The sequence below is a fragment of the Panthera uncia genome (genome assembly GCF_023721935.1).
Source record: "Panthera uncia isolate 11264 chromosome C1 unlocalized genomic scaffold, Puncia_PCG_1.0 HiC_scaffold_4, whole genome shotgun sequence".
Lineage (NCBI taxonomy): Eukaryota > Metazoa > Chordata > Mammalia > Carnivora > Felidae > Panthera > Panthera uncia.
In genome coordinates this window covers 100,567,721-100,591,433 of record NW_026057585.1, presented here as the reverse complement: position 1 = coordinate 100,591,433, position 23,713 = coordinate 100,567,721, and the positions used below count along the sequence as shown (strand labels likewise).

Below are 23,713 nucleotides of genomic sequence, written 5' to 3'. Positions count from 1 at the left end.
TGCGGGCCTTGAGGCGCATCCAGGCCTCGGCGGGAGGGCGGCGAGTCGGAGAAGCCGGGCCCGGCCGCGGGCTGGGGCGGGGGGCAGGGCGGGCTGGGGCGGGCGGGGGAGGCCCGGGCGCTGACTCGGCGTCCGGGCTGCTCGCCGCTCCGCGCGCCCCGCTTACCGGCAGATCTGGATGGCGGACGGGGTCTCCGCGGCGGGGCCCGACATGCTGGCGGCGTCGGCGAACGACTGAAAGAGAAAGCAGGTGTCTGGCAGGCCTGGCGCGGAATGAATGAGCCCGGGCGGCGCCATGGAGGGGGAGGGTGGAGGCGGGGCCTGCGCGTCGGAGGGGCGGGACCTAGGCCCCGACGGCGAATCGAATGCGGTCTCCTGCGCAGGCCCCGCCCCCGCGCGCCCCGCCCCTCGGGCCGCCGCCGGCGCCCGGGGCGTCCGGTTCTGGCGGCGGTGGGGCGCGGTGGGGAGCCGCTTCCAGAAGGTTCGGCGACTGTTGGGCGGTGCCGAGCGCGGCAGCCGCGTGGATCAGCCTCGCCCCGCGCCGCGCGTGTCCGCGGGGGGGAGGGGCCGTCCCGGCAGCCGACGCTGGGCGGTTGCGGATACAGCGCCCCGGGAGGTGAGCGAGCCCGGGCTCGGAGGCCCTGGGGCTGGAGTGCGGCAGGAAGGCCTGCGGGGGTCCGCCTCCGGGGCTTGCACTCTCGAATCAGCCCCTGACGGGAAATTGGAGGTCCCCCCATCCCCCGTAAACGAGCATTTATGGCGGAGCTGCTGGGTATTGTGCTGGGAGGGCACGTGGGTGCGCAGAACCCGGAGTCCGGAGCCGGCGAGCTGGGCTGCAGACGACCAAGGACCCGGGATGGCCTACACCGCCGGCTGCAGGCAGGGAATCCGCCTACGCGGTCCGCTGCGGACCGCCTCGAGCTTCGTGCAGGATTTCCTGGAAGCCCTGAGCTTTTGCTTGGGGGTGTGCGTGCGGGCGGCGGTAGGGCGCCCTAAAGATGGTGAGCTGTTCTGTTGCACAGCCCAGGTCAAGTCTGGGTTGCAAAATAGGCTTAACACACACCAAAGAGGGAAAAGGTGATTACATCTGTGTGCCAGAATTGCAGAGAACTTTTTACTCCGTATAAGATGTGCCTTTTCCACATTTGTTACCGTGAACATAAATTGCTTTTGTAGTCAGATTTTTAAAAATCAAATAAAACCCACAAAATAGGCTCTTCAGTGAGATTTGAAAACCCATTTATACTAAACTAAATAGCTCTGAAGGAATCCTGTCTCATCCTGGTCAGTCCCGCATTATCAGACCCTAGAGGCAGCCCAGCTCATGTCTAAGTCCTTGGAATAGAGGGGACAGTCCGGATCACATCTATGTTTTAAGACGATTGCATTAGAAATTTTGTTTTCTAGCGAGAGTTAAATTGATGCAAGCACCAAGGGTCACCAAGCCTATTTAACCACCACGTCGTCCCAGGATGGGTCCCAAAGGGAATAGATTTCTTAGGATGGGACCTAGCAGCAATAAACCAGATTTGGAGCCTTAGGCAAGGCAGTTTCCTTACCGGTTAATTGGTAATATTTACCTGACCTTCCCCAGGAGAAATGAGGTAATGAATGTAAGGGGCCCAACACATCAATAATTTAGGGCCTTCCTTCCTTTTTGTTCTCACCTTTCTTACTCAAATGTCCTGTCTCTCCAAACAGTCTTCCCAGACGGTCAATGCAATGGAACAAGTCTTTACTGGGGCCCTGCCCTTTTTGTATAGGTGAGAACATTCCCATGAAGTTGGATACCTTTTGTTCTTCGAAAACCTCAAAAAATCTGATTTGGAGACAAATCCGGGACACAAGAAACCTGACTGTGACCACCTGCTGAACCATATTCCTAGACTAGGGAATGGGCTGAATGGTTCAGGATTAAATAGACTGGTCCCTCCCAGAGGGAGACAAAAAAAAGAGATCTGGGACAACATCTGTACCTTTGGAAAAGGGTGTGGCTAAGCTTTGGCCCAAAGACAGCATCTGTCAACACTGCCCATGTGACAGCTCTTCTTGTAGCAGAGGGAGCCAGGGAACATGACCTTTCAGCCCAGATATTGTTGTGTCCTGCTTCTGTAGAGAAAATGATGCTCCAGGATTAACCACTTGTATGTCATTGCCAGTAGTTTATACTGTTGCCCAGTGTTCAAGGTCAGCAGTGGGGTGGGGGGGGGGGGGCAATCCTTTAGCAAAGCCATTACCAGTTAGCTTTACTACAGCGCTGGTGGATTTACACTGGTCTTTCACCTTACAGCCTCCCTCCTTCCCACGTCAGGTTTTTCCCTATTTTCTCAAGCTGTTGAGCCATTTCCATCCTTGTCTTTTGGGGCAAAACTTCTCAGAAAAGCTGTTTATATATACACCCTCTGTCCTCTGTACCCCCCTCCCATTCTCTCCTGAACCCATTCCATCCCTGGGTTTTGTCTCTACAGCTCAGTTTGTCAAGGTCACTAATTCCTTCCCAAGTTGCTAAATCCAGTAATCTGTTGTCAGAAGTCATCTCTCTCGAAACGTGAACTCCTTGCCTTCCAAGACACCCCACGCTACTACTTTTCTGGCCACTTTGCTGGGTCTGCTCTGCTAGTTCTGCCACGTGGGATGCCCAGAACTCTCCCCCGAATTCTAGACTCTCGCCTAGACTCCTAGACTCACTAGACTCCTCATGCCTGGACCTCACATCACCCCAGTGGTGTTCTAGGCATCTCCCACTCCCCCTGAGACTGCTTCTCCCAGTCTTCCCCATTACAGTTTCTTTTTTCCAATTGTTCAAGCTAACAACTGGGGAGTCACCTGTGACTCATTTCTCTCCCATCCCTCATCCAACCCATCTGCAAATCCTGCCAGCTCTGCATCCAGAGTAAGTCTAGGCAAGCCAGTTAAGCGTCTGACTTCGCCTTAGGTCATGATTTCATGGTTAGTGAGTTCGAGCCCCGTATCAGGCTCTGTGCTGACAGCTCAGAGCGTGGAGCCTGCTTCAGATTCTTCCTGCCCCTCCCCCGCTCACACTCTGTCTCGCCTCAAAAATAAATAAACATTAGAAAACATTAAACAAGGAAAGTAAGTCTAGAATGTGCCCTGTCTCCCTGTAGCATTCCAAGCATCGTCCACACCTCTGTCCAGATGTCCTCATCTCCGCTCTCCCCGTGCTTGCGTGGTCCCCACTGCCATGACCCCTCAGAGGGTCCTTGACTACAACTAACACCTCTTTCCTCAGGCACCCCCAAGCTTCAGCCCTCACTTCCTTGGGTCTTTACTAAAATATCACCTGTAAATAAGGCCTTCCCTGACCACCTGTCAAAAGCTGAGTTCCTCAGTAGTCCCTAATTTCTCCCTGGCTTAATTTTCCCCTTAGCTCTTAATGCCACTTAGTATATATTTTACTCATCTATTTTTTTTAATAAGTGAGTAAGACAGTTTTTTTTTTAATTTTTTTTAACGTTTTATTTATTTTTGAGACAGAGACAGAGCATGAACGGGGGAGGGTGAGAGAGAGAGGGAGACACAGAATCTGAAACAGGCTCCAGGCTCCGAGCTGTCAGCACAGAGCCCGACGCGGGGCTTGGGCTCGCAGACTGCGAGATCATGACCCGAGCCAAAGTCAGACACTTAACCGACTGAGCCACCCCGTTACCCCAATTTACTCATCTATTTATTTTGTCTCTGCCAACCATGTTTTTCATTGCTGTATCCTAAGCTCCTAGAAGAGTGCTTAGCACATAACAGGTGCTCAGGAAATATTTTACAGATGATTGACTCAACAGAGGTTTACCAACAGCAACGAGTTGAACTACCTCAGGTATTTAATTAATTCTATTTAATTTCCCCACTCTTTCTTTGGACTAGAAATAGTATCCACAAATTGTCATTCAAAAAAAAAACTTACAGGGGTGCCTGAGTGGCTCAGTGGGTTAAGCGTCTGACTTCGGCTCAGGTCACGATCTCACAGTTTGTGAGTGCGAGTCCACGATGGGCTGACAGCTCAGAGCCTGGAGCCTGCTTCAGATTCTGTGTCTCCCTCTCTCTCTCTGCCCCCTCCCCCGCTGGTTCTCTCTCTCTCTCTCTCAAAAATAAACACTTAAACATTTTTAATAAAAAAACCTTACATATATTATTTAAATAATTTCTGAAAATTTTTATGGAAAGATATTTAGGAAGCTATTGACACTGGTAACTTTTGGGGAAAGGGGGGTTAGACCTTCGCTTTCCATTGATGTATTTTTGTACTATTACCATCTAACCTCTCGACTGTTTTATTATTTTTTTCTTTTTTTTAACATTTATTTCTTTTTGAGACAGGGAGAGACAGAGCATGAACAGGGGAGGGTCAGAGAGAGGGAGACACAGAATCTGAAACAGGCTCCAGGCTCTGAGCCATCAGCACAGAGCCCGACGCGGGGCTCGAACTCACGGACCGCGAGATCACGACCTGAGCCGAAGTCGGATGCTTAACCGACTGAGCCACCCAGGCGCCCCACGACCGTTTTATTATTTTTTTCAAGTCAGTAGGGAGTATTGGATATGAAGCAATGGGGACCCTCATACACCAATGGTGGAAACGTGAGTTAGGTGGACTCTTTGAAGAATAACAACCAAAAATAATTGCTAAAGCTTGAAACTGCCATAGTCTTTGACCCAGAAACTCTACTACTGGGTACATCTCCAGTGTATTGAGCGTGAGGTCACCCAGAAGGGCTTCCAAAAGGATTCACAGCGGCACTGTTTGTGATAACCCCAAACTGGAACTCAAATGCCCGTCGGCAGTGCACCAGATCAGCGGATTGCAGCACGCTCATCAGCGCCATACTGAGTAGCCGTGGAAACCCACAAACTCCAGTTGCACACGACGAATCACAATGTGGGGGGAAAGAAGAAAGATCCCAAAGAACGTGTAGGACCAAGCCATGCATGCAAACAGCGAATACTCTATTCGTGCCAGTCCCAAAAGGGTAAGGGTTGGCGAAGATGTGGAGAAAAGGGAAGTCTTTGACACTGTTACTAGGAATGCAAATGGGTACAGCCCCTGTGGAAAACCATATGGCAACTCCTCAAGAAGTGAAAAAGAGAACCACCTTATAATCCAGCAAGCCCACTTCTGGGTATATGTCCAAAGGAAATGAGACCACCATCTCGAAAAGGTATCTGTGCTGTAGTGCTCATTGTAGCATGATTCACGTTGAAACAGCCTAAGTGTCCATTAATGGATGGATAGGATCAGGAAAATTCAATATATATAAATTATATATTATAATTTTATACACACACACACACACACACACACACGATGGGATACCATTCAGTCTTTAAAATGAAGGAAATCTTGCCATTGGCAACAACATAGATGAGCCTGGAGAGCATTATGCTAAGTGAAATAAGCCAGACAGAGAAATATAAATACCGCACAGTACGATTCAGGTAGAATCCTGTAAAAAAAAAAAAAAAAATGTTGAACTCTTAGGAACAGAGAGTAGAAACGTGGTTGCCAGGGTTGGGGCTTAGGGGAAATGGAAAGAGGTTGGTAAAATGGTGCAAGCTTTTATCTGTAAGATGAATAAGGTCTCAGAATCTAATGCGTAACGTGGTAACTATAGCTGAAAACGCTGTATTGCATAACGGGAATTTGCTAAGAATAAATAAACAACTCTGTTAGGAAAATATAAACAGGTGGTAAAAGAGTGTTGTCGGCAAGGAGGGTCACAGGGAACGAGGTGAGTGGGGGCGGTATTCACGTTTCTTCTCCTGACCGGGGTGATGGTATACGGGATCATTATTTTTTTATGCTGTAAATGTAAGTTTTATATTTTGTTTTTAATATGTATTTATTTATCTTGAGAGAGACAGAGACAGCACAAGTTGGGGAGAGGCAGAGAGAGAGAATCCCAAGCAGGCTCTGCACAGCCAGCACAGAGCCCGATGTAGGGCTCCATCACAGGAACTGTGAGATCGTGACCTGAGCAGAAGTCAAGAGTCCGACGCTTAAGCGACTGAGCCGCCCAGGTGCCCCTGAATACCGTGTCTTAAACTGAAGATTTGACTCCGGCGTAAGCATGAATTTATCACTCAGAGCTGTGAAAGAGAAGGGGCCAAAGAAACACCGGGTGCATGCCCCTGAAACTGCCCGTGTGTCCTTGAGCACCATTCACCTGACCCATGCCTGGAAAGGGGTGAGGCAGAGGCGGGGTAACAGGCTGGGGGCTGGCTGTAGACCCCCAGAGAAGGGCTCCCGGGAAGTGCACTTAGCACCACGTATCGGTGTCACTGCCGTTGCCTCCTTCACATGGGAGAGCAGGCCCTCTGAGTAAATGCAGAGACCTTTCTGCGAGCCTTTGTCCAGAAGTCACATGAAGCTCACCCTTGGGGAGCCCCAGCAGACTGCCAGAGTCAAGGGACCTTCTGTGACTGGGTGGGAGATGAGTCGCAGACAGAGGAGGGAGGCCGATCAGAGAGAGAGGAATGTAGGCTTAGGAGCGAGGGCCCCAGGCCGTGCTGCATGAGCCCCGTGCGGCCTCGCATTGTCTCCTGATGCATCTGTGCCCTGGCTCTCTTGTTAGGAGACACGGGGAAACGACAGCAACTGCCCCGCTGGTTGTTGGACGGAAGAAATAAGTTGATATCATAAGGCACTTGGAATAGGATGTGGCACAAGAGAAAAGGTCAGCTTAAGTTTTCGTGAACCAGCTTGTGAAGCCCAGTTGTCCTGAGGTCCTGGGGGCTCCGGGGATGATTTGATCAGATGGGATGCCGTCTGCCTTGTGCCAGAGCACTCTAACTGGGGTCCCGGAAGAAGACACCGATTAGTTCAAGCAGGCACCAGTACAAGAAAAGGACAGTGCTGGATTCTCCAGGGCTCACCATGTCCTTTTGGGTGTCAGGCACCAGATGCAGCCTGGAAGGGGCCACCTGGCCCCTCTGCGCCCTCTGTCTCCTTCTGATGTCAATGACATCTAGCTGCTGTTGTTGTTGTTGTCTTAATGTTTATTTATTTTTGAGAAAGAGAGTACACGCGGGGGAGGGGCAGAGAGAGAAGAAAAAAGGATATGAAGCAGGGCTCGAACTCACGAACCTCGAGTTCATGACCTGAGCCAAAGTGAGACACTCAATCGACTGGGCCACCCAGGTGCCCCAATATTTAGCTGTTTTACTAAAGATTTGTTTTTCCTCCTAAGAGATGCTGGACCCTTCGTGATTCTAGCAACTTGTCTCTATTCAGTAGCATCTTGTCTACTGCATTGAGTGGACAAGCCCCTCCATCTGTTGCCAGCAGGAAACCTACAAAGGCTGAGCATGGCCTCCGTCTCAGGGAGGACTACAGAGGCTGCTTAGAGACCTCACTGGTACCCAGCCCACTCCTAACACCTGTAAGATCAAGCCCTGGGGCTCTGACCCCACAGTGAGCCACTCTGAGGAAACCCAGACCTGATAAACCACCGGTTTGAAAGCAGGACCCATAATCCAAGAGGACAAGCAAAGAACAAATTGGTCCTTACACGGAGAAGAAAAACACCCAAGGGTTTAGAATAGACAAGAGATGCACTTTCCAAGTGAAGCATTTAGAAATCATCCCTTCGACTCGTAAGTAGGTCAAACTGTAAATCTAGAATTATAGCCTTGTCCGGGTGCCTGCATTAGAGTGTTGGTGAGAGATGATCTTCAAAGTGCCTTTAGAGGTGAGAGTTCCCTTCCTTTGTAAGCCCGGTGGCCCTTGGGCGCTGTGTCTGAAGCTCTGTGGCTCCACCTAGGGGCCGAGCCCCCAAACCTCTGCATCCTTCCCTAGGCCCTGGCCCCAGCCTGGGTTCCACCCACCTTCAGATCCTGCTAAAAATCAAAATAAACTTCCCCTTACTAAAACATATACCAGGAACCCTGTGATTACAACAAAAACCACTCAGAGTGAGAGAAATTCTATTTTTTTTCCCACACACGTGATAATTAAAAAAACTGGGGTATAATTACAGTTTCTCAAAGGCCCTGGGGGAAAAATGATGCTGGTTTCATGCATCAAGTAATTGCTGTTTGAAGAGTCAAAGGGCCCTAATTTGCTAGAGATACTTAAATTAGATCCCACATGGTTGTGTGAGTCGCGAAGAACCCTGGAGGGCACAGCTCCCAGGCTCCCAGCCCCACCCCCTGTTCTCTGCCTGTGACAGGCTCCCCAGAGAAGCGACTGCTGTGTAACCAAACCCTTGCCTGGCGAGAGCTTTGGGTGACCCCTCCAAATGCTCATCTAAATGCTCAGGTCACTGAGGGAACAGAACCGCTTTTATGCCTCAGCGGTCCAGTAACACAGGTTGGATTTGGTGTTCGTGTCCTTAAGAGGGTTCATTTCATAATTGGTCTTGGGAAGGCTGACTAGTTGGGTGAAGAGATTAAAGGGAGGGATCCAGGGGCGCCTGGATGATCACGATCGCGCATTCATGGGTTCGAGCCTGGCATAGGGCTCTGTGCTGACAGCTAGGAGCCTGGAGCCTGCTTTGGATTCTGTGTCTCCCTCTCTCTCTGCCCCTCCCCTGCTCATGCTCTGTCTCTCAAAAAATAAAATAAAACATTAAAAAAGAAAGAGGGGGGAAGGATGCAGAGCCCTGCAGCAGGGCCCCACCTTCAGGCACACCTAGCTGTGTGGCTTCAGGTAAGTTCCTTGACCTCTCTGTGCTTCAGTCTCCTCATCTACAAAATGAGAATAACAGTAAACACCTCATAGGGTTTTTATGAGGTATCAGTGAGTTAATACATAAAAGTCGTTGAGAGCAGTGCCTGGTGCATAGGGAGGGCTCAATAAATGGTAGTTGACAGTATGACTAGTTAATGAAGATTATTGTTGTGCATTTAACAAAAATTTATTGAGCATTTTATACATGCCACGCCGTGTACTGGGCACCACCATCATGCCTATGATACCACACAGAAACCGTCTAGATATTTTTTTTAAGCTGATTTATTTGGAGAGAACGTGTGCACTAACAGGGGAGGGGCAGAGAGAGAGGGAGAGAGAGAGAGAGAGAGAGAGAGAGAATTGTAAGCAGGCTCCGTGGTGTCAGCACAGAAGCCTGACGCAGGGCTTGAACTCACAAACCGTGAGATCATGACATGAGCTGAGATGAAGAGTTGGAAGCTTAACCTACCGAGCCACCCAGGCGCCCCAGAAACCATCCAGATATTTATACATAAGGCATACGTGCAGGAAAATGCACAGTCATAATCCTACAGTTGATTATCACAAAATAAATACACCCATTAGCCCCCCAGACCACGAATGATGACATCACCAACACCCCAGAAAGCTCCCGCTTGTGCTCTCCCAGAAACGGCACCCCTCCCTGGTACAGACGATCGCCGTGTACAACGTCGGTGTGACAGGTGGCCGTGGCTGCTGCCGGGAGCAGTGGTCTGCTTGCTTTTGTCACTGCATAGCATCCATCGCATGAGCATAAGCCTTCGTTACATTTCCGACCCAGCGTTTCCAAAAGCGGTGTCCTTACTCCTCACTCTTGCTAGACCACTGTTCTCTGGCTCTCAAGTCCTCTGAGCCTGCGGGCCATCACTGCCCTGTGGTAGTCTTCCGGTCACGGAGAGGTCCTGGCCCCACATTCCTTGTCAAAGTGCTCAGCTGCCCCCGCACCGTTTATTCTCCCACGTTCCGTGTGTCCTCTGCTCTTTTTGCCCTCTTTTCCTGCCCTCTTTCGGGTTGTGGGTTTTTTATGGTTCCACATCATCTCCCCATCGTGTCTTCTTAACTGTGCCTGTTCCCAGTGCGTGCTCCGTGGACCCCTGGCGGTCCCCGTGTCTAACAAATATACAGGGTTTTCTCAGAAGCTTCCTGATGTGTGGAGAGACTATATCATGAAATCAGTCGGTATTTCGAAGATCTGCATAACTCAGGGAAGCGATATTTTTCAGATGACTAACGCACGATGTTACATAATCACACGTGGGTAAAAGACCCATTCAAAATGCCAGATAGGGCGCCTGGCTGGCTGAGTGGCTGGAACGTGAGAGCCTTGATTTCGGGGTGGTGAGTTCGAACCCCACATTGGACATAAAGCTTACTTTTTTAAAAAGTGCCAGATAGGGGCGTCTGGGTGGCTCAGTTGGTTAAGCCTCTGACTTCGGCTCAGGTCATGATCCCGCGGTCCGTGGGTTCAAGCCCCGCATCAGGCTCTGTGATGACAGCTCGGAGCCTGGAGCCTGCTTCTAATTCTGTGTCTCCCTCTCTCTCTCTGCCCCTTCACAGCTGGTGCTCTGTCTCTGTCTCCCTCGAAAATAAACATCAAAAAATTTAAAAATAAATACATTAATTAAAAAGTGCCAGATAGATCAGTGGAATTAACGTAACAGAGCATGACGAAGCAGTATATCCGTATGGTTTTGGATTCTGCATTGCAGCTGACCTTGAAGGAGTTAGCACCTGTTGGGTTTTGATGTTGTAGCAAAGAAAAGTATCCACAAGTTTCTGAAAAGACTATTAAAACATTAAAATACTCCTCCTTTGGGGCACCTGGGTGGCTCAGTCGGTTGAGCGTCCAACTTTGGCTCAGATGGTCCGTGGTGATCTCGTGGTCTGTGGGTTCGAGCCCCACATCAGGCTCGCTGCTGTCAGCCTAACAGTGTAGAGCCCGCTTCAGACCCTCTGTCCCCCTCTCTCTGCTCTTCCCCTGCTTGCGCCGTCTCCAAAATAAATAAGTATGAAAAAAAATTTTTTTAAATACTTCTCCTTTTCCCAACGATATATTTGTGTGTGTTTTCATACGCTTCCATGGGAACAACATATCAGAACACGCGGAGTGCAAGAGATAGGAGAATCTAGCTGTCTTCTAGTAATGCAGATAGCAAAGAGATTTGCAAAGCTATAAAAAACCATACCGCGCTTGTCTCCAAATAGTTTCGTTTTGAAAAAATGTATTATTGAAAAGATGCATATGCTGACAAGTAATGCACGTATTGTTGTTTCTAGTGAATTAACACATAAAGCTTTAAAACTTCTTTTTAATCTCTACTAGAGTAGATATCGATAGATATAATCTACATAAAGTTGAGTTTAAAACGTCTTCCAGGGGTGCGTGGGTGGCTCAGTCGGTTAAGTGTCCGACTTTGGCTCAGGTCATGATCTCACAGCTCGTGGGTTCCAGTCCTGCATCGGGGTCTGTGCTGACAGCTCGGAGCCTGGACCCTGCTTCAGATTCTGTGTCTCCCTCTCTCTCTGCCCCTCCCCCTCTCAAAAATAAACAATAAAATAAAATAAAATAAAATAAAATAAAATAAAATAAAATTGAGTGTCTCACTTTGGCTCAGCTAACAACACAAGTGGATGAACTTTCCAGGACTTCTATAACAAAGTAGCACAAACTGAATGGCTTAAAACAATAGACATTTATTTTCTCACAGTTCTGAAGCCAGAAGTCCCAAAGTAAGATGTCAGCAGGGCCACGCTCCCTCTAAAGGCCATAGGGAAGAATCCTTCCTTCCCCTCTTGCTTCGGGTGACCCCTGGTGCTCCTTGGCTTGAAGCTGCATCACCCCAATCTCTGCCTCATCTTCACAGGGCCATCTTCTCTCTGCCCTACTGTCTTCTTGTCCTCTCCTCTTTTTCTTTTTCCTTTAAGTAGGCTTCATGCCCAACACAGGGCTTGAACTCACAACCCTGAGATCAAGGCCTGAGCTGAGATCAAGAGTTGGACACTTAAACAGCTGAGCCACGCAGGCGCCCTTGTCCTCTCCTCTCCTCATAAGGGCACCGATCCTTGGATTTAAATTTTTTTTTAATGTTTATTTATTTCGAGAGAGAGAAAGAGAGAGACAGAGACAGAGAGAGCACAAGCAGTAGAGGGGCAGAGAGAGGGAGACACGGAATCCAAAGTAGGCTTCAGGCTCTGGGCTGTCAGCACAGAGCCCAATGCGGGGCTCGAACTCTTGAGCTGTGAGATCATGACCAGAAGCTCAACTGACTGAGCCACCCAGGCGCCCCTAGCAATGTTTGGATGTAGAGCCCACCTTAATCCAGTGTGACATCATCTTCAATTAATTCCATCAGCAAAGATCCTATTTCCAAATAAGGTCACATTCTGAGGTTCCAGATAGATGTGAATTTTTAGTCTATTTTTACTCACCCCACTCCAAATAGTTTACTACTGAAAAGAAATGCCCTGAGCGGGGTGATATATCAGGAAGTAAAGTCATATGGGGGAGGGGGGACTACAAATGATGGGGGGTGGAACTGGCCTCACCACTGCGGGACGGGAGCCCCTCAGAACCCGGCCCGCCTCCCCGCCTGGCCATGAGGTTAATAACTAGGATTAAGTTATTACAGAGCCTAGCTGGGCTGTGCTGGACCTGGTGACAGAGGACAGGGACCACACACCCCCAAGGAGCTACAGGTCCTGGAGAGAACACACAGGACCGGATTCGGAGGTTGCTCGAAGAGTTGGAAAATAGAGTTGGTTAAGGGAGCGTGTATTGCTTTGGGAGCATCATCCCAGGACACTGGCTGTATCACACCGGCATTTACCCCTTGAGATGGTGCGGTCACGTGGCTAAGGTGGCTCTCGGTGGCATGACGAGGTGATGGCCCACTCTAAGGGAGGCCGGCCGCGCCTGAAAGGCTCAGAGGAGGGGCCCTGCTACCACGGACGTGCCATGTAAGGCTGGACAAGCCCCCAGATGAGAAGGCTACTTGGGAGTACCCGGAGGACACACGTTCGTAAGGAAGGCACAGCGAAGGCGCACCTGCGTCACGAAGAGGCAGAGCAGCGGGCAACAGCAGAAGACGCCGTTTCAGGAGCAGGACCACCGTCATCCCAGGATGATGGACTCCAAAACAGGAGAGGCCAGATGGCAGCGCTTAACCGTCAGAAGCCGGGAGCTCAGGATGATTGTACTGAGTGGCAGAGACAAGGTGGCCACCAGGGAGGCCTGGGCCACAGAGAGTTGTGATGGCCATGAAAACAGCGTCCCAGCGTCCCAACATGGGCGTGGCTCCGTCTGTATAGTTAGAGGAAATAAAGAATGCTTACCGGGGCCTGTGGCATCGGCGCCAGTAAAAAGCAATGATTCCTTGCCTGTCTTCCATTACCTGAGACAATTTTTGGGCGTGGAACCCACCGACTGAAGGAAGGCTGGGCCCCCAGGACTTTGCAACACGAAGTAAATGTATATAATACTGATTCCTCCTGGATTTCCCCCCAAGAATCAATGGCCCTTACGTGGCTAACTGTGCCCTAGGGGAGGTAGCATGTGTGAACATTTCCTGGGCCATTGGACACAGAGTCCAAGTTCATAAGGATCCTTGAAGATCCAAAGTGTCGTCACATACCCTCTTCGAATGGGAACGTGAGTGACGGGGGCCAGGTCATTAATGGAGCCCTTCCTGGTCCTGTCGGGCTCACAGTGGGTCCACCCAGTGTGTGAACATTTCACACATGTGTAAACATTTCACACATGTGTCATTTCTCTGGTCCCCCAAAGTATAACTGGAATACAGAAACTTGATATTTGGGACCACCCCCACATTAATTCTGTGGTCTGTAGGGTAAGACCTATCATAGAGGGGAAGGTCAGGTATAAACCTCTCAATCAGAAACTTCCTGGGCTTTAGGAAATTACCTCTAATCTAGGAGGGAGCAGTATTATGATGTGTGGGTTAGGAGAATATAGAATGGTGAGGGGCGCCTAGGTGGCTCAGTCAGTTGATTGTCCGACTTCGGCTCGTGTCGTGATCTCTCGGTTCATGAGTTTGAACCCCAAATCGGGCTCGTTGCTGTCAGCACGGAACCCACTTCAGATCCTCTGTTCCCCCCTCTCTCTGCCCCTCCCCTGCTCACACGCTGTCTCTCTCAAAACTAAATACACATTAAAATAAAGAAAGAATATAGAATGATGAGGGGCATCTGGGTGGCTCAGTCACTTAAGCATATGACTCTTGGTTTCAGCTCAGGCCAGGATCTCACGGTTCGTGGGATCGAGCCCCACATCGGGCACGTGAATTCGCTGACAGTGGAGCCTGCTTGGGATTCTCCCTCCCTCTCTCTCTCTGCCCCTCCCCTGCTGCAAACAAAATCAAAGTGACAAACGTGATAAACGGCATTCTATATTCTTTTTTTTAATTTAAGTTTATTTAATGGTTATAGAACGGTGAGACACGGGACAGTTAGTCACTGTGGTTTTGTTTGCACAACTATATACACATTATAGCATCCTCTGTGCCTGAGCCAAACTTGACAAAGTCATATTAACGAGATTGGGAAAGTGAAGGACTCAGCAGAGTATGCTTTTAAGCTGGAACTAAAGAAAAACCTGAAACAGAGACAACCAAGACTGGGGGGCCTCGGTGGCTCTGTAGGTTGAACGTCCAACTTCGCTCAGGTCATGATCTCGTGGTTCGTGGGTTCAAGCCCCACGTTGGGCTCTGGGCTGACAGCTCAGAGCCTGGAGCCTGTTTCTCCCTGTCTCTCTCCCCTCCCCTGCTCGTGTTCTCTCTCTCTCTCAAAAATAAATAAACATTAAAAAAAAAAAAGATGAATGAAAGCATAGTGGGAAAATATCTGTCCCTTAATTTAAACCCCTCCCACACAATTCTTTGTTTAGAAGTGAAGCACTACGGTGTGTGTGTGTCTGTGTGTGTGTGTGTGTGCGCGCTCACATCATTTTCTTAAGTAGGGTGTTAATTTTGGAATCGAAGGATAGTTAGCATCTGTTAACAGTATGTATACTAATAAGTTACTAAACTTATCATTAAATTACTAACGAATTCTTTCTTTTTTAAATTTTTTAAATGTTTATTTACTTTTGAGAGAGAGACACACAGAGAGTGAGCAGGGGAGGGACAGAGAGAGAGAGAGAGAGAGGGAGACACAGAATCCAAAGCAGGCTCCAGGCTCCGAGCTGTCAGCACAGAGCCCAATGCGGGGCTCGAACTCACTAACCGCGAGGTCATGACCTGAGGGTAATGCAGACGCTCAACTGACTGAGTCACCCCGCGCCCCCTTTCTTCCTTTTTTTTTAAGTTTATTTGAGAGAGAGAGCACGCACAAGTGGGGGAGGGTCAGAGAGGAGAGAGAGAATCCCAAGCAGGCTCTGCACTGTCAGCAAGGAGCCCAATGCTGGTCTTGATTTCGGGAACCTCGAGATCGTGACCTCAGCTGAAGTTGGACGCCTAACTGACTGAGCCACCCAGGCATCCCTTTAATTATTTTTTTTTAAGTGCAAACCTCTGAGAAAATTGGACGGCCACATGAAAAAAATGAGACTGGACCACTTTCTCACCACACACACACATAAACTCACAACGGATTAAAGACCTACATGTGACACTTAAAACCATAAAACTCCTTGAAGAAAACACAAGCAGTAATCTCTCTGACATCAGTCGTAACATCTTTCTCGACATTCTCCTCAGGCAAGGGAAACAAAAGCAAAATTAAACTCTTGGGATTACATCAAAATAAAAAGCTTTTGCTCGGTTAAGGAAACCATTAACAAAACGACTCGGAAACGTACTAGATGGGAAAAGGTATTTGCAAACAGCATATGTGATAAGGGATTAATATCCAAAATATACAAAGAACTTATACAACTCAACACCAAAAGGCCAAATGATTCGATTAAAATGGGCAGAAGACATGAATAGCTATCTATCCAAAGAAGACCACAGATGCATGAAAAGATGCTCAACATCACTCATCAGCAGGGAAATGCAAATCAAAACGACGAGGTATCACCCCACACCTGTCAGATCGGCTAAAATCAACAACCCCAGAAACAACAGGTGTCGGTGAGGATGTGGAGAGAAAGGAACCTTCTTGCCCTGTTGGTGGGAATGCAAACTGGTGCAGCCACTGCGGAAACGAGTACGGAGGTTCCTCAAAAAATTAAAAATAGAATTATGACCCAGTGATTCCATTACTGGGATCTACCCAAAGAAAACAAAACTCTAATTTGAAAAGACATAGGCACCCCTATGTTTATCACAGCATTATTTGCAATAGCAAAGATAAGGAAGCAACCCAAGTGCCCATAGATAAAGACGACAAAGAAGGATAAAGGAGATGTGAGATATATCACATATATATATAAATGGAATATTATTCAGCCATAAGAAAGAATGAGATCTTGCCATTGGTGACAACATGGGTGGACCGAGAAGGTATCATGCTAAGCAAAATAAGTCACTCAGAGAAAGACAAATATGATTTCACTCATAATGTAGAATCTAAAAAAAACAAAACAAATGAGGCACACCTGGGTGGCTCAGTCAATCAGTTAAGCGTCCGACTTCGGCTCAGGTCATAATCTCGAGGTTCGTGAGTTCGAGCCCCGCGTCGGGCTCTGTGCTGACAGCTCGGAGCCCGGAGCCTGCTTCGAATTCTGTGTCTCCCTCTCTCTGCCCCTCCTTTGCTCACGCTTTCTCTCTCTCTCTCTCTCTCTCTCTCTCTCTCTCTCTCTCTCTTTCAAAAATAAATAAACATTAAAAATAACTTAAAAACAAAATAAATGAATAAACAAAGAATAAAAGAGACAAAAAAAAAACACACACTCTTAAATACAGAGAATAAACCGGTGATCGCCAGAGGGGAGGTGGGTGGGGGATGTGAGAGAAAGGGGATTAAGAGTCCGCTTATCATGGGGAACACTGTATAACGTATAGAATTTTTGAATCAGTGTATTTTGCACCTGAAACTAACAGAACACGGTAGGTCAATTATACTTCAATTTTTAAAAATGGTTAAAAAAAAAGGAAAGAAAAGAAAAAAAGTGCAAAGCTCTGCCCCCAAGCAGGATAGGCTAGTAAATCAAAACAGTGTAGATTCCCAAAGTGGCAAACATTGATGCCACTCTTAAAAGGCCTAAAGTGTGCATCATAGCTTAATTTCAGTCATCTCCAGGATGCCCCATGCGAGGTTCAAACTCACAACCCTGAGATCAAGAGCCATGAGCTTTATGGACTGAGCCAGCCAGGAGCCGTGTTTATCACAGCTTAATTTAACCAGTCTACTTCCTATGAGAACCGGACAGATCTTCTGCAAACTCAATCAAGGGGCAGCCCCAGTTTCAGATACCGTTTCTTTTCATTCTTGTTTTTGGTGGTAAAATACCCAGAAAATTCACCCTCTTAACCGTCTTTAAGTGTGCGGTCCAGTGGCATGGAAGCACATTCACGTTATTAGCCAACCAGCATCACCATCCGTCCCCGGGACTCGTTTCATCTTGCAATCCTGAAGCTCTGTCTCCACCGAACACTAACTCCGTCTTCTGTCCTTCCCCCCAGCCCTGGGAACCCACAGTCCTCAGACGCGGTGTCTTTGCCCGAGCAGACTAACCTGGCCTCGGGTGTGTATGGTGCGAGGCTGTTGACTCAGACACAGGGCATCCGAACCCCTGGACGCGGGAGCTGGAAATCTGCATTTCACAAGCTTCCCAGAAAGGTGTAAAGGAAAAAAAAATGCCGTAAATACTGTAAATGTTCGTGTAAATATATAGCTTGTAACATAATAGCCCATAATGAATGGATGCAATGAATGGAAGACATTTACCGTGTTATTGTCATTGAGCATTCTGGACTCTTACATTTGACCATGGAGTGTCTACTCTGGATTTAGCAGGAAGCTGATGAAGCTCAAGCTTGGATCTGCCCCCAAGGAAGGGCATAACCTAGTAGAATGTTCTGGAACGGAGGAAAGGCCTGGGTTGTCACCAGGGAGGTTTTCTGTGGAAGTGTGTCTGACAAATTGCTTGAAGAGAAACCAGAAGCATAGACATCAGTCTGCAAGCGCCACTCGTCTGATGTGATTTATTTTTTCACTGAGTATTTTCATACTGAGTCTGTATTTACAATTTTATATTGGAATGTAGCCCCACAAAACCTAGGTCTGCCTCTGATTTCTGAGGTCTAGAATGGTTCTTTGTTCTTTAATAACTTGGTCCCATTCTCCCTGAGGCTCGTAGTATGCCAAGCACCAAGGCAGGTGGTCTGGGCCCACCCTCCACAACAGAACGAGCAGCGAGCACATACTCGGCTGGGAATCTCCTTCCTTCACCAGGGGACCCAGCCTCACAAAGCTGTGACCAGCCCCTGGGGCCCCTGCTCCCTACTGCCCCCCAGTGGATCTCAGGTGACAAGACACCACCTGTACACTGGGTGTGCCCACTAAGTGCCTTTCTCACGCCGCTGAAAGTGCCTGGGGCTTTGCCAGGGCCTCTCAAAACCCAGAGCGAAACTGGTTGCTCACTGGGAACTCTCAGTGGGTGGCAGCCTTCTCCCGCACATCACATGCCCTGGCAGCTCCCTGCAGGGCGGTCACTTGGCTGTGCAGAGGGATACACATGCACACACACACACACACACACACACACACATATGCAGTCAGTACCCCAGAGACACAGCCACACTGGTAAGCGGCCAGGCCAGAAGTAAAACCAAGGGAAAAAACGCCATTGGCTGGGTTAGTTCTTTTCTGGGATGTCTATAGCAACCTAGTATGTTTTGTTTTGTTTTTTTTAAAAAGGCCACATAATTTGCAACAACGTGGATGGAACTGGAGGGTATTATGCTAAGTGAAATAAGCCAGGCAGAGAAAGACAGATACCATATGCTTTCACTCATATGTGGATCCTGAGAAACTTAACAAAGACCATGGGGGAGGGGAAGGGAGAAAAAAAGTTACAGAGAGGGAGGGAGGCAAACCATAAGAGACTCTTGAGGACTGAGAACAAGCTAAAGGTAGATGGGGGTGGGGGAGAGGGGAAAGTGGGTGATGGGCAGGGAGGAGGGCACTTGTTGGGAAGAGCACTGGGTGTTGTATGGAAACCAATTTGACAATAAATTATATTAAAAAAAAAATATATATATATATATATATAGCCACATAAAGGGACTCCTGCATGGCTCAGTTGGTTAAGCCTCCGACTTCAACTCAGGTCAGGATCTCTCAGTCTATGAGTTCAAGCCCCTAGTTGGGCTCTGTGCTGACAGCTCAGAGCCTGGAGCCTGCTTTGGATTCTGTGCCTCCCTCTCTCTCTGCCTCTCCCTCTCTCAAAAATAAATAAACATTAAAAAATTTTTAAAATATGGCCATATATGGATGTTTCAAATAGGAGATAGTTGCCCATGATGGGGAAGCCCCCCTCTGTCTTGCTGCTGTCTCCAGAGTGGTCACCCCAAAGCATGGGGGAGGGGGGGGAGGTTCTGCAGAGCCGTAGATTTTTTCCAGACATTCCCCGCAGGCTATGTTCATTCTGATCCTGTTACAGATAAACCAGTGGGAGACTCATTGGCAGAGTCTGGGCTTCACAGGCAGAGCAGAGCAATTTGTAAATGTTTATTAGAGGATCCCTCCTTGGCAACGTGCTCTTTATCCTCCCTCATGGAAATGAGATTTGACCTCTCCAAAGTAACTGGTGCCGGGGAGGGGGGATGTGTGGGGTTCGGCCCCAGCCCGAGTTTCCCAGACAGCTCAGTGCTCTGGTTATCCTTGGGCCATTGGATCATTTCACCCACTGGTTTATGAGAGACACAGAAGACTTTTGTCCAGCCAAGTGTGATAACCAGACAGTTAGATTCAGTCATGGGATCACAGCAGAGAGGACATCATAAGTGCTGGTCACCGGACACGATGTGGGCCTTGTTAAAGATCATTAAATGCCCCTCTGAGTGAGGCAGCCTCCCCCACGTAGAAAAAGGCTGCACTGCCCTTCGTTCACCTTTAGGAACACCTGGGGAGGAGCCTGAGGGGGTCCTGTGGAGGAGGCTGGTATCATCCCTGTTTCAACAAGCCCAGTTCAGAGGACCAGCTGAGAACTTGTGGGCAGCTGTTGCCTATTCCGACTGGGAAACCGGCTTCTCACTGCAGGCCCAGAACCTCACCTGCCTGGGCACGCCTCAGCTCCTTGCCAGGGCCGGGGTAGCCACCCGGTCCAGGCTCCCCGGAACGCCTGATCCCGTGAGTCACAGGCCTGTCTACACTCCCGTCCTTCCCGGCTGCTTGTCTTATAGCTTGATTGGCGTCAAGTCAATGGGAGTCACAGGGTTGAGGACCCAGGTGGGGCTCAGAAGCGAGAAGTGGCAAATATGACCCAAAGAGGGAAAGGGGCCTCTGGTCGGCCAGTTCTTACTGTCTTCAAACCTGTGTCAAAAGATATTACGTATTGGGAACAAGGACACTGCTCAGTGTGCACCCAGCGCAGAGTCCTCAACCCAAGGAGGAAACCTGACATCATGTGGTGGGTGTGGGCTGCCCCTCCTTATCCACCTGCTCCTGGAGACTCGGGAAAACAGGCTTACATTCTCAGGAACAGGGAAAACCAGCAGAAACTGCTCTTTCGGTTCTCCCCACCCTCCCCCACGTTTGTCCCCGGGACGCACAAGTTTTGGTGGAGCCGATATGCAAAGTGACATTAGGGACTAGGGGTGGGAGTCGGGGCAAAAGGACTCCATACAGCTGGGGTCCAGTCACACTGCCTGTTCGTTAGCTCGCGATGTTTATTAGGCAGCCACCACGTGCTGAGTTCCTGGGGGTCACAGAGGTGCACTCAGCCCTCGCCCTGCCCTCTAGGAACTTACAGTCTAGCCAGCTGGGCCTGAGAGGTGGCAGGACAACACTTCTGGCTGGGGGCGCACCTGTTGTCTTTTTTTTAATTAAAAAAAAATTTTTTAATGTTTTTATTTTTGAGAGAGAGAGCACGATTGGGGGAGGTGCAGAGAGAGAGAGAGAGAGAGAGACACACAGAATCCAAAGCAGGCTCCAGGCTCTGAGCTGTCAGCAGAGCCCTATGCGGGGCTCGAACCCACAGATGGTGAGATGATGGCCTGAGCCGAAGTCAGACACTCAACTGACTGAGCCACCCAGGCGCCCCTCACCTGTTGTCTTAACACTGACTCCTCCGAAAATGCCCACAGCGTCCCACCCAAATCAGTGCCCAGGCCACCATGGATTTGTGACATAGTTGGACTTAGTTAACATGCCTGCCAAGTCAGCTCCTCTTGTCCCTAGTGCCCTGGTCCCTTGCTCGGGATGTTGGACTGGGGATGGCCGGGAGGACTGCCAACCTCCCTCGAATGCCCAGTGAATCCTCGTAAAACAGGAACATGCCCAGCAGGCTGCAGCTGCCCCCCCCCTCCTGGGCACGCAGGACTGGGGACCGCAGTCCCCTCCCTGAGTCTTCTCAGGCTCCCCTTGTTTCCATGCAGAGGGAAAAGAAGCCCGAAGAACAAGTTGCTTCCAGTAACTTGTCCTAAGGAGTAGCAGGGAGCAGTTTGCAAGAGAAAATGAGGAAAGGTGTTTCCCTGCTCCTTTATTTGTTCTTATCCCCTGAATTTCTGCCGCTCTGGGTGACACACAGGCCCTGCTCACCTCACATTGGCATGGACTCTGCTGGGCCCAGGCCCTCCAAGCGACAAGCTTCCTTGAGGCCACAGGGCACCCTCCTTATCCCACCCCTTCCTCACACCCCAAGACCCCCTAGAGGTAACTTAACGCTGGGGAAGTAAGTCCAAGTAAGTCCAAGGCCCTGTTACAATGCCCCCAACCCCAGCAACAGAGAGCCTTGGCTGCACCCGGTCCCTATAACTGAAAGCATGGGACAGGAGAGCCCAGGAGCAGAGGTGATGGCTGCCGCCCGTAGAGCCCCTCAGGCCATTGCTATTGTGTGTTCAGAGGTTCCAAAGCTGAGCTGTTAAGGAGCCAGGCCCAACTGGGAGGGCAGTGACCAGTCAGAATAGACGTGAGCTCCTGGCCCAGTCTTTGGGCTGGTGCCAGCTGCCCAAGCATGGCTGGCCCAGTACCAGGGCCCACCTCCAGTCGCTGCAGTGGGGGGCTCCTTCCTCCCTCTGCAGCCACCTGCCCCCTTCGCCTCCACCTAGACGCACCCAAGTTGGGGTGAGGCTGGGCTGCTCCACTGATTGCCTTAAGCTGAGCCCGCATGGCCTTCAGTCGCCACACAGATCCCAAACATCCAGGTTCCGGCCTGTGGATGCTGGGCTGCTACCTCGTGACGGGAACGGCAGCTGGCACGACGGTTTCCTCTGTCTGCCCAGCGCCCCAGGTCTCTTGCAGCCAGCAGGGTCCGTGGACTGGCTAGGGGGCTACCAGGGCCTCCAGAGGCCGCGGGGAGGTTCAGGGGGCGCGGGCGCAGGCGCGGCCGGCGGGGAAGGCGCGGGAGGGCCGCAGGAGTCCCCAGCGCGCCCCCAGTCGGGGGTGGTGCCGGCCGCCCTCCGCCGCAGGTGCTCCAGCAGGCGAGCGCTCACGGCGGGCTCCAGGACGCGGCAGGCGGGCAGCACACGGGCCAGACGCGCCAGGCAGGCGCGGTAGCCCTCACCGTAGCTGTCGGAGGGCGCTGCGGACGGAGAGAGGCGTGAGGCACGCGGTGGGGCGTGGGGCAGGGCTGCGGCGGGGCGGGGCGGGGAGGGGCGGAGGGGTCACTCACCGGGCGCTGCCGCGGGGCCGGAGGACGCGGGCAGCTCCTGCAGGAAGCGCACGGTCATCTCCAGGATGTCCGCCTTCTCCAGCTTCGAGCAGTGGGAGCTCTGCGCCCGGCCACGAGGGAGAGGGGCAGAGACACGGACAAACGAGACACATCTCCGGCCGACTGCCGTGAGCGCCGGGGTGTGGGGCGCGCGTGGCCGGGGGTGGGTCGGCCCCTCGGCGCCAGCCACGCTCGGGCTCGGCCTCGGGCGCCGCGCGGAGGCCCCTCGCCGGCTCCGGGGACAAGGGCCCCTCGGCCCACCCGCCCTCCTCGCTCTGCGCCCTGGGAGTCCCCACCCCCGGCCCCCGAGAGCCCCGGCACCCACCTCCCTGCCCAGCAGCGGCAGGATGAGCCCCTTGAGTTGCCTCAGGCTCGCGTTGATGCGCGCGCGGCGGCGCTTCTCCAGCAGCGGCTTCAGGCTCTGCGGACGGGCGCCCAGGCCGAGGTCAGGCGGGTCGCATCAAGGTCCCCGCCCCGGCCGCCCAGCCCTCAGTCCCCAGCCCCCCTACCTTGCGCAGCTCCGCCGGGTCCCCCGCCCTCCGAGGCAGCCCCATGCTCTGCGGAGAAGCGGCGCGCAGACCGAGCCGGGAGGAAAAGAGCAGCGCGCAGCGGGGGCAGTCCCGGGAGGGTGGCGCACCGAGCCCGCCGCCCGGCTTTAAGGAGGCGGTGTCGCCCGCCCCGCCCCGCCCCGCCCCAAGGAGTCTGGCGGCCCGGGGTCCCACCTCCCGTCTTTGTTCCTTCGCAGGGTAGGGGCGAGCGGGTGACTGCAGAGCCCCCCAAGGTGCTGCCCTCGTGCGGCCTTCGCATCCCATCTGCGGCGCGGTCGCGGGCGGGGGGCGCACCCGAGCACCTGCAGGGGGTATGTGGGCGCCATCGGAACCTTCGCGGTCCTGAGCTTGCTCCTTCATTCGCGCCCAGCACCTCCTGTGAGCCCCGCCCCAGGCCGGGGCAGGGGACCTAGCGGCGGCAGGAGTTCCCACGTAGGTTTCGAAACAAGGGGAGGGACTTCCCCCACGAGTAGCTCTGACGACTGTAGGGCTGAGCTGGAAGGGGAAACCGAGGCCCAGAGTAAAGTGTCAGCTTGCTCGGGCCCTAGCCTCTGGGAACTGGCCGGTCGCTGGAGGCCTGCCCTGGCTCTAACGACCTCACAGAATCTTCCAGCTGCTCACCAAGTTAGGGATCATTGGGTTCTCCCGTGCTCGGATTTGGATGGGTAAACTGAGGCCCGGAGAAGA

At 51.2% G+C, this 23,713-nt stretch overlaps 3 protein-coding genes across 4 annotated transcripts in view; 1 reads left to right on the top strand and 2 right to left on the bottom strand.

The window, feature by feature from the left end:
- ACOT7 (acyl-CoA thioesterase 7) overlaps window positions 1-402 on the bottom strand; it is a 102,305-nt gene extending 101,903 nt beyond the window's left edge. Inside the window, exon 1 of one of the 2 annotated variants that reach the window (XM_049618195.1) lies at window positions 167-402. In XM_049618195.1, coding sequence (XP_049474152.1) covers window positions 167-297 — 131 coding nt within the window. In that variant the 5' untranslated portion in view covers window positions 298-402. The remainder of the gene's footprint in view (window positions 1-166) is intronic. The other variant, XM_049618194.1, reaches the window with a different exon arrangement.
- LOC125913743 (uncharacterized) lies at window positions 296-4,017 on the top strand. Its single transcript, XM_049618927.1, has 2 exons — window positions 296-1,001; window positions 1,702-4,017. Exons 1-2 carry the CDS (start codon window positions 296-298, stop codon window positions 1,761-1,763), a joined length of 768 nt encoding a protein of 255 aa, XP_049474884.1. The 3' UTR covers window positions 1,764-4,017.
- Window positions 4,018-22,098: 18,081 nt separating this feature from the next.
- On the bottom strand, window positions 22,099-23,032 carry HES2 (hes family bHLH transcription factor 2). Its single transcript, XM_049618941.1, has 4 exons — window positions 22,988-23,032; window positions 22,804-22,899; window positions 22,440-22,539; window positions 22,099-22,349 (listed from the first exon to the last, which is right to left on the bottom strand). Exons 1-4 carry the CDS (start codon window positions 23,030-23,032, stop codon window positions 22,099-22,101), a joined length of 492 nt encoding a protein of 163 aa, XP_049474898.1.
- Window positions 23,033-23,713: the final 681 nt, after the last annotated feature.

Bases quoted from the DNA above. Each gene is read 5' to 3' on its own strand.
- LOC125913743 (XM_049618927.1), top strand. From the start codon at position 296: ATGGAGGGGGAGGGTGGAGGCGGGGCCTGCGCGTCGGAGGGGCGGGAC. The intron at 1,002-1,701 runs GTGAGCTGTTCT...CTCTCCAAACAG, and splicing joins GGTAGGGCGCCCTAAAGATG to TCTTCCCAGACGGTCAATGC.
- HES2 (XM_049618941.1), bottom strand. From the start codon at position 23,032: ATGGGGCTGCCTCGGAGGGCGGGGGACCCGGCGGAGCTGCGCAAG. The intron at 22,900-22,987 runs GTAGGGGGGCTG...GCCCGTCCGCAG, and splicing joins ACCCGGCGGAGCTGCGCAAG to AGCCTGAAGCCGCTGCTGGA. The intron at 22,350-22,439 runs GTGAGTGACCCC...CTCCGTCCGCAG, and splicing joins CGGCCCCGCGGCAGCGCCCG to CGCCCTCCGACAGCTACGGT.